The sequence below is a fragment of the Perca fluviatilis genome, chromosome 8 (genome assembly GCF_010015445.1).
Source record: "Perca fluviatilis chromosome 8, GENO_Pfluv_1.0, whole genome shotgun sequence".
Lineage (NCBI taxonomy): Eukaryota > Metazoa > Chordata > Actinopteri > Perciformes > Percidae > Perca > Perca fluviatilis.
In genome coordinates, this window is record NC_053119.1 from 2,698,288 (window position 1) to 2,713,287 (window position 15,000).

Genomic DNA, 15,000 nt, shown 5'->3' on the forward strand with positions numbered 1-15,000 from the left:
TTATATAAAGAGAGAGAACCAGTAGGTCCACTCATCATCTCTGGTACTTTATATAAAGAGAGAGAACCAGTAGGTCCACTCATCATCTCTGGTACTTTATATAAAGAGAGAGAACCAGTAGGTCCACTCATCATCTCTGGTACTTTATATAGAGACCAACACTGACCCTAGTGAAGAACCAGTAGGTCCACTCATCATCTCTGGTACTTGAACTTATAGATATTAATAGATAGAGAACCAGTAGGTCCACTCATCATCTCTGGTACTTTATATAAACAAAACCGGCACTCACGGGAACAGTGGGTCACCATCATCTCTGGTATTTATATAAAGAGAGAACCAGTAGGTCCACTCATCATCTCTGGTACTTTATATAAAGAGAGAGAACCAGTAGGGCCACTCATCATCTCTGGTACTTTATATAAAGAGAGAGAGAACCAGTAGGTCCACTCATCATCTCTGGTACTTTATATAAAGAGAGAGAACCAGTAGGTCCACTCATCATCTCTGGTACTTTATATAAAGAGAGAGAACCAGTAGGTCCACTCATCATCTCTGGTACTTTATATAAAGAGAGAGAACCAGTAGGTCCACTCATCATCTCTGGTACTTTATATAAAGAGATAGAACCAGTAGGTCCACTCATCATCTCTGGTACTTTATATAAAGAGAGAGAACCAGTAGGTCCACTCATCATCTCTGGTACTTTATATAAAGAGAGAGAACCAGTAGGTCCACTCATCATCTCTGGTACTTTATATAAAGAGAGAGAGAACCAGTAGGTCCACTCATCATCTCTGGTACTTTATATAAAGAGAGAGAACCAGTAGGGCCACTCATCATCTCTGGTACTTTATATAAACAGAGAGAGAACCAGTAGGGCCACTCATCATCTCTGGTACTTTATATATAAAGAGAGAGAGAACCAGTAGGTCCACTCATCATCTCTGGTACTTTATATAAAGAGAGAGAACCAGTAGGTCCACTCATCATCTCTGGTACTTTATATAAAGAGAGAGAGAACCAGTAGGGCCACTCATCATCTCTGGTACTTTATATAAAGAGATAGAACCAGTAGGTCCACCTGTTATGATGTCATGTTGTTGTTGTTTTTGTCTGTTATGATGTCATGTTGTTTTTGTCTGTTATGATGTCATGTTGTTGTTGTTGTCTGTTATGAATGTGTCTTCCTGTCTCTTCCTGTCAGATATCTTTGGGAACAGCGTTGATGCTGCTCGCTACAGAGACGAGATCGTGTCGGCCGCGTCCTCCGAAGCCAGAGAGGATTATGGGATGCCGTACATCTCGTCCCTGCCCGGCCGGCTGTCCCAGATGTCCCGGCAGTCTGCGGAGGATCTGTCTCCGGTGGTGGACGCCGTGCGCCACGCTCTGCTGGCGGCGCGCCCCAAAGCGCTGTACACCCCCGGCAGGATGGGATGGTTCCTCCCGTTCCTCCAGCGCTGCTGTCCCGCCCGCATGTTCGACGCCGTGATCATGGCGCTCGCCGGACACTCGGACTGCAAACCTGCCGCTCTCCACGGGAGCTGAGGCTCATGGGAAACAGACAGACAATCTGAATCAGAGCTATGTTGGTGTCTGTGTGTCTCTGTGTGTGTGTGTGTCTCTGTCTGTGTGCATGGGCATAGCACAAGATCCTGGGCCCCCATGCATTAATCTGTAGATGATCTACTAACTATTAAAAACATATCTTACTTTCATAACTGAATGTCTGCAGACTTTCGACAATTAATCTGTAAATGATCTACAAACTATATATATATATATATATATATATATATAAATATATATATATATATATATATATATATATACTCAACAACTTTGCTAAAACACATTTGTAGCTTATCAGTAGCGTCTCAAAAGTATTTTTTTTTACATCTACTGCAAATCTCTAAGAGTCTATTAGCAGCATCACTAATGCATCTGTAACACTTTTACAACACATGTGATGTCATTCAAGTAACTCTCTGTAGTATGCTTTGTGACTATCCAAATAAAGTGAAACACAAGTGAAACTTAGTCGACTGGTTATGGCTTATCTACTTCACATTAACAAAATATATATTGATCAACATGTTCAATGCATTCACAAACTCTAGAAACAATCTATAGATATCCCTTATGACTATCCAAATAAAATTAAATGTAGTTGACTTGTTATGGCTTATCTACATCACATTAACAAAATGTCTACTTATCAAAAGGTTCAGTGCATTCACAACCTAGTAATAATCTATATGCCTATGACTATCAAAATTAAAATAAAATACAAGGGAATCTTTGTGGACTGTTTATGGCTTATCTACTTCACATTTACATAACATCTGCTGATCAACATGATCAGTACATTCACAAAGAACAACATTTGAATGAAACAAAAATCACAGCATTGTATTGCCTGGTATATTGCCTGGTCTACCAAAATGTACACATCTTATACAAAAAAAGAGCCTCTAATACAAACGGCGCACCGAAATCTGCCGCAACATTGCTGAACATAATTTAAGAAATTACAGAGCCTAACGCTGATCATTATGTTGAATGGTGGTTTCTGAAATTCCAGTATACCATGCAACACAAGTGTATATGTGGTCACCTCTACAAGTCACATTTGGAGGTCACACGTGGAGCGTTGCATGGCTAACCTTAACATCAGGACAGGTTAGTAAAAGAGGAGAGTACAAACTTAACAATGGCTAATATCTACAATGTGTCTCCATTCATGAATATCTTATGTCCTTAAAAAGTCTACCAAGGATTCCATGTTTATGTCTTTTGCCCAACCAGTGGGTCCATTCTATGAAGCAGAGCTGCCTTTTCAGAGACTTTTCTGTTCAGTTTCCACGCAACCGCCATACCTCCTTCTTGTAGGTCTGCCATGCCCTCTCAATGTTCTGTGTGTGTAGACCTGTAGCTGGGTCTACGTAGTTTTGACTGTGGTTGACCTTCACATGTCTGTAGCCTTCCTGTGAAAGACTTGAATATGCTCTCCACTCATCACTTACTACCGTACTCTGAGGTTTTATGTGCTTCTTCATAATAGGAACCAAGGTAGCCTTGTTCCTCCTCTTCACAAGACGAAGGAGGGGTCGTCTGGAGTTGCCCTGTATCTCCAACATCCCAAATACCCACATCTTTCTCCTCCATGTGTTACCAAAGCGTCCTCTGGCATACTGAAATAAATTAATGTTTAAATATAATGAGTGGACAAGGAATCTCCCAACACTTTGAAGAGAAAGTTTGCAATTAAAACAATAAAAATCATTTTGTAGTGCAAGATATTGAGCTGGTTTGCAAGATCAATTTGAATAGGAATGATTAGAATTGAATGAACTATCTTGTTCATACAGATTTGTAGATAATGTCTTTTTTTGTGTGCAAATTTAGTGTTGATATTGCAGATTTTGACTTGAAAGCTATAGAATAACTAAGCAATAGAAAACATACCTTTCTTTTATGACAGAATTTGCTTTCATCAATGTGGATAAGGACATCAACTCCACCTATTCTCTGCCCTTTTTGCTTCCGGTGCTTTCTCATGCTTTTAAGACAGATGTGCCGAAATTTCTTTGCCATCCTTGAGAGTGGGGCGCTACTCTTAGAAATCCCATCTTGCAGCATGTTCACTTGCCACATTCACAAACCTTGTGAAAATCTGGAAACATGATGTTAGACATTTGATTCATTATTGTGAAGAATGTTTATACATTTTTAAAACACATACAGGTAATTTAGCATTATATGGCTAATTCTCAATGGACATTATACAGTTTGTGTGAGATCTTGTATAGTTTTCAGTAAAGAAATTGAGAAAGGAAATTTACACCTTCATTCATCCACTCAAAATAGGTTAAATTCACAGTTTCTCGACTATGCTTTCAACCATCTATAGTTTAAAGCACAACCAAATTCCAGCAAGTCAATACTTATAAATACTTATAATAAGAAATATAGCTGCACGATGACAAATAGAATACTTTTTTTTTTCTGGAGCAATGGTGTGACCAACCCTGGAATATATTAAGCGCATACAAGTAAAATTAGGTAACTGCGTCCAATGCAAAAAGAATGTCAGATTTTTTGTATTGTCATCTAGGTTAACAATGCAATCTTAACACTTTAAAAGCACAATGAACCAACATGATACAAATGTGAAATATGTTAAATTGAAAGGAATAAAATATTGTTTTCTATGTGTTAATCTAAATCACAACCAACCTAACTGGATTTGAAGAATATAATGCAAGTAATCAATGGTGTTTAACAGTTGTCAAAGTTGTGTCTTCTGAAGCAATATAGAGTGAGTCAAATAAAGCATTGCTTCTGGGCATTAGTGACATGCAATTTCACTTCTTTCTACATTGCTCATCCAACCTAAAACTCAGACATGTCAAGTGTGAGCTGTCACTCACTTGTCAATGTTAAGTTGCAGACTCCCAACCTGAGGGGGAAACCCTCGCTGACCATGTAACTTACTGCAGTTACATATAATCTGTTATATAACCAAATACATATTTAGAAGGTATTTACCTGTGTATGTATTTCATCCATGTAAAAAGGCCGGAGTGAGACCGATAGAAGATGGACCTAGTCCTAAGGCTTCTTCTTTCATTTTTGTATTTCAATTTTAAATTTTATTCTTTTATTCATTCATTTTTTATAACTGTTTCTTCATCTGTTACCAGTTTGTATGATATTTATGTCTTGTGTAAAGCACTTTGAATCGCATTGCTGCTGAATTGTGCTATACAAATAAAATTGCCTTGCCTTGCCTTTTCAATTGTCGACATGTCTTTCTGTGGCACTCCCTGGAAAACAGATATTGTTCATATTATAGACTTGAACAGCCTTGTTGAGTAAACAAAACAGTCAGTCCACACGGTTAAGTATCCTATGATGACCTATTTAAATGGTCAGCACATGCTAGAAAAGCTGCATACCTGGCAACGCTGTTCTTGCTTATTGTTAAGAGGTAGTGTAGAGGAAGTTTTTCTCGTCAGCAGCAGGAGTGTGTATCAATGAACACAAGATGAGACGAATTAAAGACTATTTCAAAATTAAACCAAAGTTTGGTCTTTGAGTATTTATTTACATTTGCAAATGCAGAGACAGACTGTTTCACAAGTACCACAGCACGTTCTGAAAGGGTCCTCTGCTGAACCAAAGTTCAGCACATCTTTTATAATCAGAAACTCAGTTAAAGCCACCCCTCTGCAAATATCTTTAGCATGCTGGCACTAAACCAAAAAATACCATAGACAGTCAGATGATTGTATAAGCTCCCTGCTGCTCCTGTTCCTCCTAACATTAGACTAAACACCTGCTTATCTCAGGAGACAGAAAGAGATACAGTTCAGACAGTGTTATAGCCTTCTTCACCTTATCTGCTAAAAATAAACAGTATGAGAGACTGAGGTCTTCTCAACAAGAAATAACTTCGGCTCGACTCAAGTTTTAAAATGTCAGCTATTTCACTTGGAGCCTTTGAGAATATTAAAACAATCATTAAGCCAATAATGTTAAAATAAAATGTTCTGCCATTCCAGTAGCTGTATTCTAACATTTCTGGTGTCATGTTGAATCTTAGGATCTGATCATTACAGTAGACAAACAAAGTCATATAACAATAATAATAATCTCAACAAACACAACCAGAAAAGGACTAAAAATATAGTAAACACAACAAATAGTAGACTATTTTGGCGCCCTGCCATTTCATTGGCTATCTCATCCTTGCACACGCCAATCCATTTTATCTTCACTAGTCTAGACCAATAAAGAATGAGCAGTTTTAGCTCACATCAGAGCCCGGGCTCTAGCTCACATCCATAAACACAACAAAAAGCCAGTCTCTTCCCCTCCTCCTTGGTGTTATCTCCTAATTTAGGCCCTTTACTTTTCCCTGACCTTGGTTCCTTTCATAGCATCCTTTCCTACTTACTTGGTAGTTGGTAGGACAACAATTCTTTGCCTCTCAAAGGTCACGTGTACGACCATAAAAAACAAATGCCAGAAATGTACAGTACTTCTGCTTTGATTAACTGACCTCTTCTGTGTTTTTTTCTGTCTGTTGCAGCTCAAGAAGATGAACTTACAATTAACCAATAACTAATGATATGGAAAAATAAAGCAAAGATCCTCCAGGATCCAGTGGAACAACTCGAGAATGATAAAAAGTTTCTCGAGCAGCAACTGGCTGAGATAACTGCTGAAACTGAGGGTAGGTAACCTGACCACGCTTTAATTTAGTGGGAGGTCGCAAAACTAAAAGTAAACGTAAGCAGGAGGTGACGAGATTGGTTTTGTAAAGCATTATTTATTGTAATTTTCCATATACTGAAATCATCATACATGGAGAAATTATAAATGTTTAGTCTAGTGGTTTCTTTAAAAATAATCATTTACTAGAGATGCACCAATTGCTATTTTCGGTAACAGTTGGTGTTGTGTGTATACGGTATGTATTTAAATTGCCTTTGTGGTTTATATATTGAAAGGTTTAAAAAAAAATGCTTGACAGTAGGCACAGCCAACACTTGTAATAGGAACAGCAATTGTTGTAGCAGAATTTACACTTGCTTTCAGCATTATACTGAAGGATGAACGAGTTTAGCTTAATCACGATCTGAACGTTACGTTCCAGAGACGTGAAACGTGGTGCAGCACGTGGAAATATGAGCCGGATCGGCTGGTCTGAAAACGGCCTTTTCCTTTTCCTGTCACATGCCAAAATATCGGTACATCTCTATAATTTACTCAACTAAAAGTTCTTTTACTGTGCTGTTTTGTTCATGGAACCTTTCTTTTTACTCAAGCACATTTTGGAGCTTAGCTTATTTAAAGCTAATGTTCTGTCTCTTACTACTTGTTGGAGTTTGAACCTTCACAGTTGAAAGCACTTAATTGTAAGTCACTTTGGATAAAAGCCTCAGCTAAATGACATGCAACGTAATAAGATTAGTTGGTCAACTAGTTAATTATTAGGCATTTGAGGTAAAGACAGTCTGGTGGAAAAAGGTGCCTATATTCGTTGTAGTCTTTAGCAAAATAATATATCACACTCTAAGGGTAAGACCCAGAAGGCAGCGCTAAAATCACTAGTAGTGACCACTTAGGTCAAGGGCAGACACAACATGTAGACAGACAGACAGGCATATTAAGGTACTGACATTAAACATGCAGGCTTGTGACAGGAATATGATGCGGAATTGGGGAGAATTTAACAACTAAGCTAACAGCTAAGATGACATGTTTACTGCCGTTAGCATGTAGCTACTATATTGGTATACAGCAGTGGTGGCTGGAAGGACACTTATGTACGTTTACACTTCATCGCATTAATAATATACAGTCTATGGTTATTAGTCAAGATGAAGTATTAAAAGTAAAAACATTAACATAAACAACACAACGATGTCACTACACAGTTTTGGATCAGTGACAAGTCTTTTTAATTTAAATATTATAAAATATATATATATATCTATATACCTATATATCTATATCTATATATATATATATATATATATATGGTGCCAGTTGTGATGCTTGGAGTATATTGTCTCAAAGCTGTAAACATGTTTTTAACAAATCTACAAACAAATTGTGCCTTGATTGTTTGTATGACTATTGTATAATAAAGATTTAATACAACAAAAAAAAAGTTGTGATGTTTGGTCGTCAAGTATTTCAACCAAGGGGCTAAGCTTCGTTTCAGAACTCCAACCTCATTCTGATGCTACCTAGGCCAGGGCTGTGAAATTAATCCCATTTTGATTGTGATTTCTTTTTTAAGATTATTTTTTTTTTTAAATGCAACATCTTTCCAAAAGTCAACGACTAATCGTGTTGAATATTGCTGATTTCAATATTAACCAAAATAATTGTCCATAATGGAGCAGCCCTAGTTCGAAGCTTTGCTAAAAGTGAATTCCAGCTCGTTACATGCTGCATTACTGTCACCTAGACACTGAAACAGGAAGCTGCTCATATTTAAATATATACACTGTTTTATCAAAACAATCAATCAATATATATATATCTATATAGATATATATATATTGATATATATTGATATATATGTATCAATCAGCTTCCTGTTTACACCGACACAAGCATGCCCAGGGTTGGAAAATGGTCGTTTTGAGTGAGAGTAGTGTAGTGTGTGTGTATTGTAGTGTAGTGTGTGTGTATTGTAGTGTAGTGTGTGTGTAGTGTGGTGTGTGTGTATTGTAGTGTAGTGTGTGTGTATTGTAGTGTGTGTGTATTGTAGTGTAGTGTGTGTGTATTGTAGTGTAGTGTGTGTGTGTGTGGTGTGTGTGTATTGTAGTGTAGTGTGTGTGTATTGTAGTGTGTGTGTATTGTAGTGTAGTGTGTGTGTATTGTAGTGTGTGTGTGTGTGTTGTAGTGTAGTGTGTGAGTGTGTGGTGTGTGTGTATTGTAGTGTAGTGTGTGTGTATTGTAGTGTAGTGTGTGTGTATTGTAGTGTGTGTGTATTGTAGTGTAGTGTGTGTGTATTGTAGTGTAGTGTGTGTGTATTGTAGTGTAGTGTGTGTGTATTGTAGTGTAGTGTGTGTGTATTGTAGTGTGTGTGTATTGTAGTGTAGTGTGTGTGTATTGTAGTGTAGTGTGTGAGTGTGTGGTGTGTGTGTTTGTGTGTGTCTGTGTATAATGGTATAAAATCAAATCTTGGAAATGGATTTTTTTTTAAAGCAGAAGAGGGATTCTGAACTAAGATCAGAGCATGTAATGAGATCTTACATTTGATCTGGATCAAACCTGCCCTTTGAACTCACTTTGGGATCTATTTGATCCAAAAAAAACAGGATTATCCTGATCCAATCAGAAGGCAGGATTCAGTTGTGATTTTTGAACCAAATAAAATCAGTTTTTTTAAGTGAATGATCACAAAATCAATGTTTACTGATGATATATATAATTTTTTTCATATTTGAAGCATATATGTGTATCTGTCCTGTAAATTATTTTTGACTATTAGGATAGTATTATTTTTGATTTGTTATTTAACATTATAACAAAATAAGGAATGTAAAATGTTTCAGTTTGTTAAAATTAAAACAACCAGTGTGTATTAGGGGCCTCCCTGTAGTTCTATGCTGAGCCAGCAGGCTACACTGTTGGCTCCATTTAAAGCTCTGGGCCCAGTTTTTCAAAAAATGTAATCTGGATCAAATTGATCTGGATTTGGAAATCCCATGTTTTGCTATCCAGGATCAGCTGATCATCTTACTGTTATTTAAAGGACCATTTGGTATTTGGATCACTGGGATCCAAATACCAAATTTCAGGATGACCAACTCTGTTGACCAGAGTCTTAAATGGAGCCAACAGTGTAGCCTGCTGGCTCAGCAGAGAACTACAGGGAGGGCCCTAATACACACTGGTTGTTTTAATAACAAACATTTTACATTCCTTATTTTGTTAGGTTTTGTTGGCTTTTTTTGTCTACCATATCTCATTAGATGTGACATGCTTCACATATATGCTTCAAATATGAAGAAATGTATATATATCATAATAAACATTGATTTTGTGATCATTCACTTAAAAAAACTGATTTTATTTGGTTTGAAAAACTCATAACTGAATCCTGCCTTCTGATTGGATCAGGATAATCCTGTTTTTCTGGATCAAATAGATCCCAAAGTGAGTTCAAAGGGCAGGTTTGATCCAGATCAAATGTTAGATATCATTACATGCTCTGATCTTAGTTCAGAATCCCTCTTTAGCTTTAAAAAAAATAAATAACATTTCCAAGATGTGATCCAATCTGTGATCTGAATCATGTAGACGCATCGACAGAAACTTAGAACTCCTCCTGGGGAGACAGAAACTACTCACTCCAGCTTAAGAGCTTTTTCAGACTCCCTTTTCTCACCCTGTTAACCCTCCTGTTGGCCCTATCTCAAGGTTTGTCACTTTTAAGTTCTTCATTTGATTATTTTTGCAATGTTTTGGGTGCTTCTTTTATGGCTTCTTTTTTTTCATATTCTTCGTTAAGTTATTTGAAGCTTATTTAAACACTTTTTCCAAACACCTTTAACATGTTTTCAGTTTTTGTCGAAGCCTTTTTTCGACACATTTTGGCGCCTTTTATCAAAGCCTTTTTATGCTTTTGAAGCCATGTTGCCCCTTTATTATTTATATTTTCAGCCTTTCTGTGACGTATAAAGAAAACACACATGGATCCACTGAGCTGTGTTTAATGACGAGTCATCCTGCAGCACAGACTGTAAAAACGCTGAGTCATCCTGCAGCACAGACTGTAAAAACGCTGAGTCATTTCAAAGAAACATCTCTCTATAAAACAGGATGTATAACATCCGAGCAGCCTTAAAATCCTCTAAAAACCAATGTCTCGTCCAATGAGCCGAGTCCTTCAGTCCTGGGGCTTCAGGAACTTCCTCTTCGTGGTCGTTTCCACGGCGTTGTGGTTCACGTCTTCTTCTTCTTCGTCGTCTTTTGGCGCCGCTCTCTCGCGCTTCTTTGCAAACTTCTTCTTCATGCTTTCCACCAAACTCTCGTACCTGAAGAAGAAGAAGAGGAGATGAAGAGTAATTATTACGATCGTTACCTGCCGACTAACCAGACAAACTGCTACTGAAACTGGAGAAAAGCAACGACAGAAAGTGAGACAGAACGCTGAAAACAGCGACTTTAAAAAAGGTGTCAAAGACACCGAAAACAATTATGAAAATGTAATAATAAAAAGTCACAGAAACAAACTCCTGAAAAAGTCAAAATGACACAAAAAAAACATCAAAAAAAGTTGAAAATAAAAAGACAAAAAAACTCAACAAATCCCAAACGGTGCTCGGACTGAAGTTCCATCAGAATATTATTATAATAATAATAATAATAATAATATAATAATAATAATAATAATAATAATAATAATAATAATTATTATTATTATAGTATAACCATCATCTGATAGCAGCAGGGCTGTGCTCGATTGAAGAACTTCTGAGTCGACTAACACTCATTCAGTTGTATCGACTGATCGATTAGTTGATTTAATCGACAGATCTGTAAATCTGAGTTTCTCCGCTAAGAGTCGTGTTAAAGCACCACTTTAATTCTGGTGTTTACCAGAGATGAGCTCGTACGGTTCTTGGTAATAAGTCATTCAGCATGAAAACAGCATCAGACATGACCAATGGACTAAAGAGATCTAAGTTGACTAAGACCAGAACCACCGATTAGTCCACTACGAGGGACCAGCCCTAATATTACTATCTATTATCAGATGATCAGTTTAAAAGGTTAAACTAAATGTTGGTAATGTTTTCAGTTCATTTAAAGTTGAACTCTTGGTGAATCATGTGATCTGGAGGAACCGAGTTCTTCACCGTTTCATTTTCACCGTTTTATTCGATGCTTTTTAGATTTTCTTAAAAAGTTTGATGTTTTTTTTTTACTGCTTTTTGAAGATTTTCTGATTTGAGCGTCTATCAGAGATCAGGTCAGAGCTCCACCCTCTGGACCTTTTCTTTACTGGGTTTTTTGGGACAGTTTGACATGGGTTTACATACTTTTGAAATAAAATAAAAACATTTTATCAAAAGATTTCTCAATTTTTTTTTTTCCTAAAAAAGCCCCCAACCCTATTTGTTTATCCATCCAATCATCTTCACCCTCTTACCTGGGGGCAGCAGCTCCAGCAGAGGACTAGGGCTGTGACCCTGGAGGGTTTAACTTTTTGGGGTAGTTTAGGAGACCTGTTTTATTCCTGTAAATGTCATATCATTAAAAGGTGCAGCAGCTAAGTCTTATAAAACTACCTTTCTGTCATATCTGCTGAAACTGACCCTATGATCCAGTAGAACTACATGAATTATGTAAAATAAAATAAATCCAGCTCCTCTGGCTCCTCCTACAGCCTGGAGTGTGATTGGCTAAATTCCACCGCTCCCGGTCGATTTTCTCCAATCAGGGCCACGCACACGCATATAAAAACATTTTATCAAAATATTTATTACATTGCTACTGTGTTGACTAAATTTATAGTGTATTTGTATTGACTTTTGTATTTTAGGGGGCCTGTTAAGACCTGGCTAGGGACAACAGATGGAAACTAGCACTTGTAGCTAACTCTGGCTTGTTTACAGCAATAACTTGTCTGCTGATCAATGAGCATTGTCCCTATCAAATAAATAAAATATATAGCGTTCTCCCCTCTTCCCTCCTCCCTGCGCAGCAGAAAAGTTTCCTAAAACTCTGGTGAATATTGGAGAGGCTTTTCAGAGGTGGAGTGAGCTGCAGGATTTTAAAGATCTGAAGAACGATGCAGGTGTAGCCACATTTCTTCTGACAGGTAACATAACAACCACGAATGGTTTATCTTTCACTTGGTTATTAGTGGTCAGAAGTCCACAGAGCTACGATGGTGAGGATGATAGTAACGTTAGCACAGGGGTCGGTCTGATGTGATGCTGAAATGGCTAACGGTAGCCTGCTAGTTAGCATCGTTTTACTGTTGGTGAGTAAAGTTAACGTTGTGTTGGTGTTTAGTTATTGAACATGTTGTCTGACGTGCCGGCAGTTCTGTCAAACTTCGTTGTGTGGGAGGGGCTTAGGAGACGGTTTGGGCTGCAGCAGAAAGGGGGGAGGGGCTTAGGAGACGGTTTGGGCTGCAGCAAAGGGGAGGGCTAGGAGCGCGGTTTGGGCTGCAGCAGAAAGGGGGGAGGGGCTTAGGAGACGCTTTGGGCTGCAGCAGAAAGGGGGGAGGGGCTTAGGAGACGCTTTGGGCTGTAGCAGAAAGGGGGGGGGCTTAGGAGACGGTTTGGGCTGTAGCAGAAAGGGGGGAGGGGCTTAGGAGACGCTTTGGGCTGCAGCAGAAAGGGGGGAGGGGCTTAGGAGACGCTTTGGGCTGCAGAAAGGGGGGAGGGCTGGCACGCGTTTGGGCTGTAGCAGAAGGGGGGAGGGGCTTAGGAGACGCTTTGGGCTGTAGCAGAAAGGGGGAGGTAGGAGACGCTTGGGCTGCAGCAGAAGGGGGAGGGGCTTAGGAGACGCTTTGGGCTGCAGCAGAAGGGGGGGGGCTTAGGAGACGCTTTGGGCTGCAGCAGAAAAGGGGGGAGGGGCTTAGGAGACGCTTTGGGCTGTAGCAGAAAGGGGGGAGGGGCTTAGGAGACGGTTTGGGCTGCAGCAGAAAGGGGGGAGGGGCTTAGGAGACGCTTTGGGCTGCAGCAGAAAGGGGGGAGGGACTGAGAAGTCCTGGAACTTCACCATCTTCCCTACAGCAGCTTTAAGGGATTCTTCTAAGTTAACATTTATGTGCACACATGAATATTTTACCTCCCTGTAATGCAGGTGTGATTAGCACCTACAGCAGCAACCAGGGCAGTAGGACTGAACATGAATATGATGAAATCCAGAGTGCTGCTGAGTTCACTGACTCAAACCTTTGCTGGTTCATCCCAACCCTAACCCTCTGGAAGCCTGATAACCACACCGCTGTTCAAACACTCGGCGCTACCGCGGTGATAGGCTGCTTTGGCACCGTACTGTTTATACAGTACAGGCCAAAAGTTTGGACACACCTTCTCATTCAAAGTGTTTCTTTATTTTCATGACTATTTACATTGTAGATTCTCACTGAAGGCATCTAAACTATGAATGAACACATATGGAATTATGTACTTAACAAAAAAGTGTGAAATAACTGAAAACATGTCTTATATTTTAGATTCTTCAAAGTAGCCACCCTTTGCTTTTTTTGATAACTCTGCAAACCCTTGGTGTTCTCTCAATGAGCTTCATGAGGTAGTCACCTGAAATGGTTTTACCTTCACAGGTGTGCTTTGTCAGGGTTCATTAGTGGAAGTTTTTTCCTTATTAATAAAAAAAGCAAAGGGTGGCTACTTTGAAGAATCTAAAATATAAGACATGTTTTCAGTTATCAGAATCTACAATGTAAATAGTCATGAAAATAAAAAGGAAACGCATTGAAAGAGAAGGTGTGTCCAAACTTTTGGCCTGGACTGTATAAAGGGACTCTACGTATGGGAAACGGCCTAAGTTTAAAATAAATGTTTACTGGCGATGTCTGACATTGGCTCACATAGTGCACGTGTTGTTATAGTTATCCACCCAGCAGTCGTAGTGGACTCTTCTGAGCAAGGGGTCCCTACCCAGTCCACGAGGAGAACTACACCGTGTTACTGCGCTCTTTAGGTTTCAGATCACACTGGATCTGTTCTCCTGGAACTGCAGCCGGCAAAGACTAACAAAAAACCCCCCAAAAAACCAACAAGAAACCAGAAACCAGACCAGAACCCAGACCAGAACCCAGAGCAGAACCAGCATCTGAACAAAGACTTCGTTACGTTCCTCTTTCCTCCGGGCTTCCTGAACAAACTAAAGTCTCTCTGCTGTCTTTAGAACCAGCACTGGAGAGACTGGGATAGTGTGAGACCTGGTCTGGTGTGAGACCTGGTCTGGTGTGGGACCTGGTCTGGTGTGGGACCTGGTCTAGTGTGTACCTGAGAGCCATCTCTTCGTCTGTGACGTCGGTCTGCATGCGGCTGAGGTCTTCCTCGTCTCTGGTCTCCGTCTCATCTCTGGGATTCATCAACAGCATCAGCTTCTGTCAGGGGGACACAGGGACAGGGTCTGGCTTTAGACCTGCTCTAATCAGGGGGACACAGAGACAGGGTCTGGCTTTAGACCTGCTCTAATCAGGGGGACACAGGGACAGGGTCTGGCTTTAGACCTGCTCTAATCAGGGGGACACAGAGACAGGGTCTGGCTTTAGACCTGCTCTAATCAGGGGGACACAGGGACAGGGTCTGGCTTTAGACCTGCTCAAATCAGGGGGACACAGAGACAGGGTCTGGCTTTTAGACCTGCACTAATCAGGGGACACAGAGACAGGGTCTGGCTTTAGACCTGCTCTAATCAGGGGGACACAGAGACAGGGTCTGGCTTTAGACCTGCTCTAATCAGGGGGACACAGAG

The 15,000-nt window shown here is 39.6% G+C and overlaps 2 protein-coding genes across 2 annotated transcripts in view; one reads left to right on the forward strand and one right to left on the reverse strand.

The window, feature by feature from the left end:
- Positions 1–1,751, forward strand: part of hsd17b2 (hydroxysteroid (17-beta) dehydrogenase 2) — an 18,602-nt gene extending 16,851 nt beyond the window's left edge. The window contains exon 5 of the mRNA XM_039808112.1: positions 1,208–1,751. Coding sequence (XP_039664046.1) covers positions 1,208–1,548 — 341 coding nt within the window. The 3' untranslated portion in view covers positions 1,549–1,751. The remainder of the gene's footprint in view (positions 1–1,207) is intronic.
- Positions 1,752–10,228: 8,477 nt separating this feature from the next.
- The window catches only part of mphosph6 (M-phase phosphoprotein 6), a 15,454-nt gene continuing 10,682 nt past the window's right edge, over positions 10,229–15,000 (reverse strand). Inside the window, exons 4-5 of the mRNA XM_039808535.1 lie at positions 14,526–14,629; positions 10,229–10,568 (exon numbers count right to left, since the gene is read on the reverse strand). Coding sequence (XP_039664469.1) covers positions 10,421–10,568; positions 14,526–14,629 — 252 coding nt within the window. The 3' untranslated portion in view covers positions 10,229–10,420. The remainder of the gene's footprint in view (positions 10,569–14,525; positions 14,630–15,000) is intronic.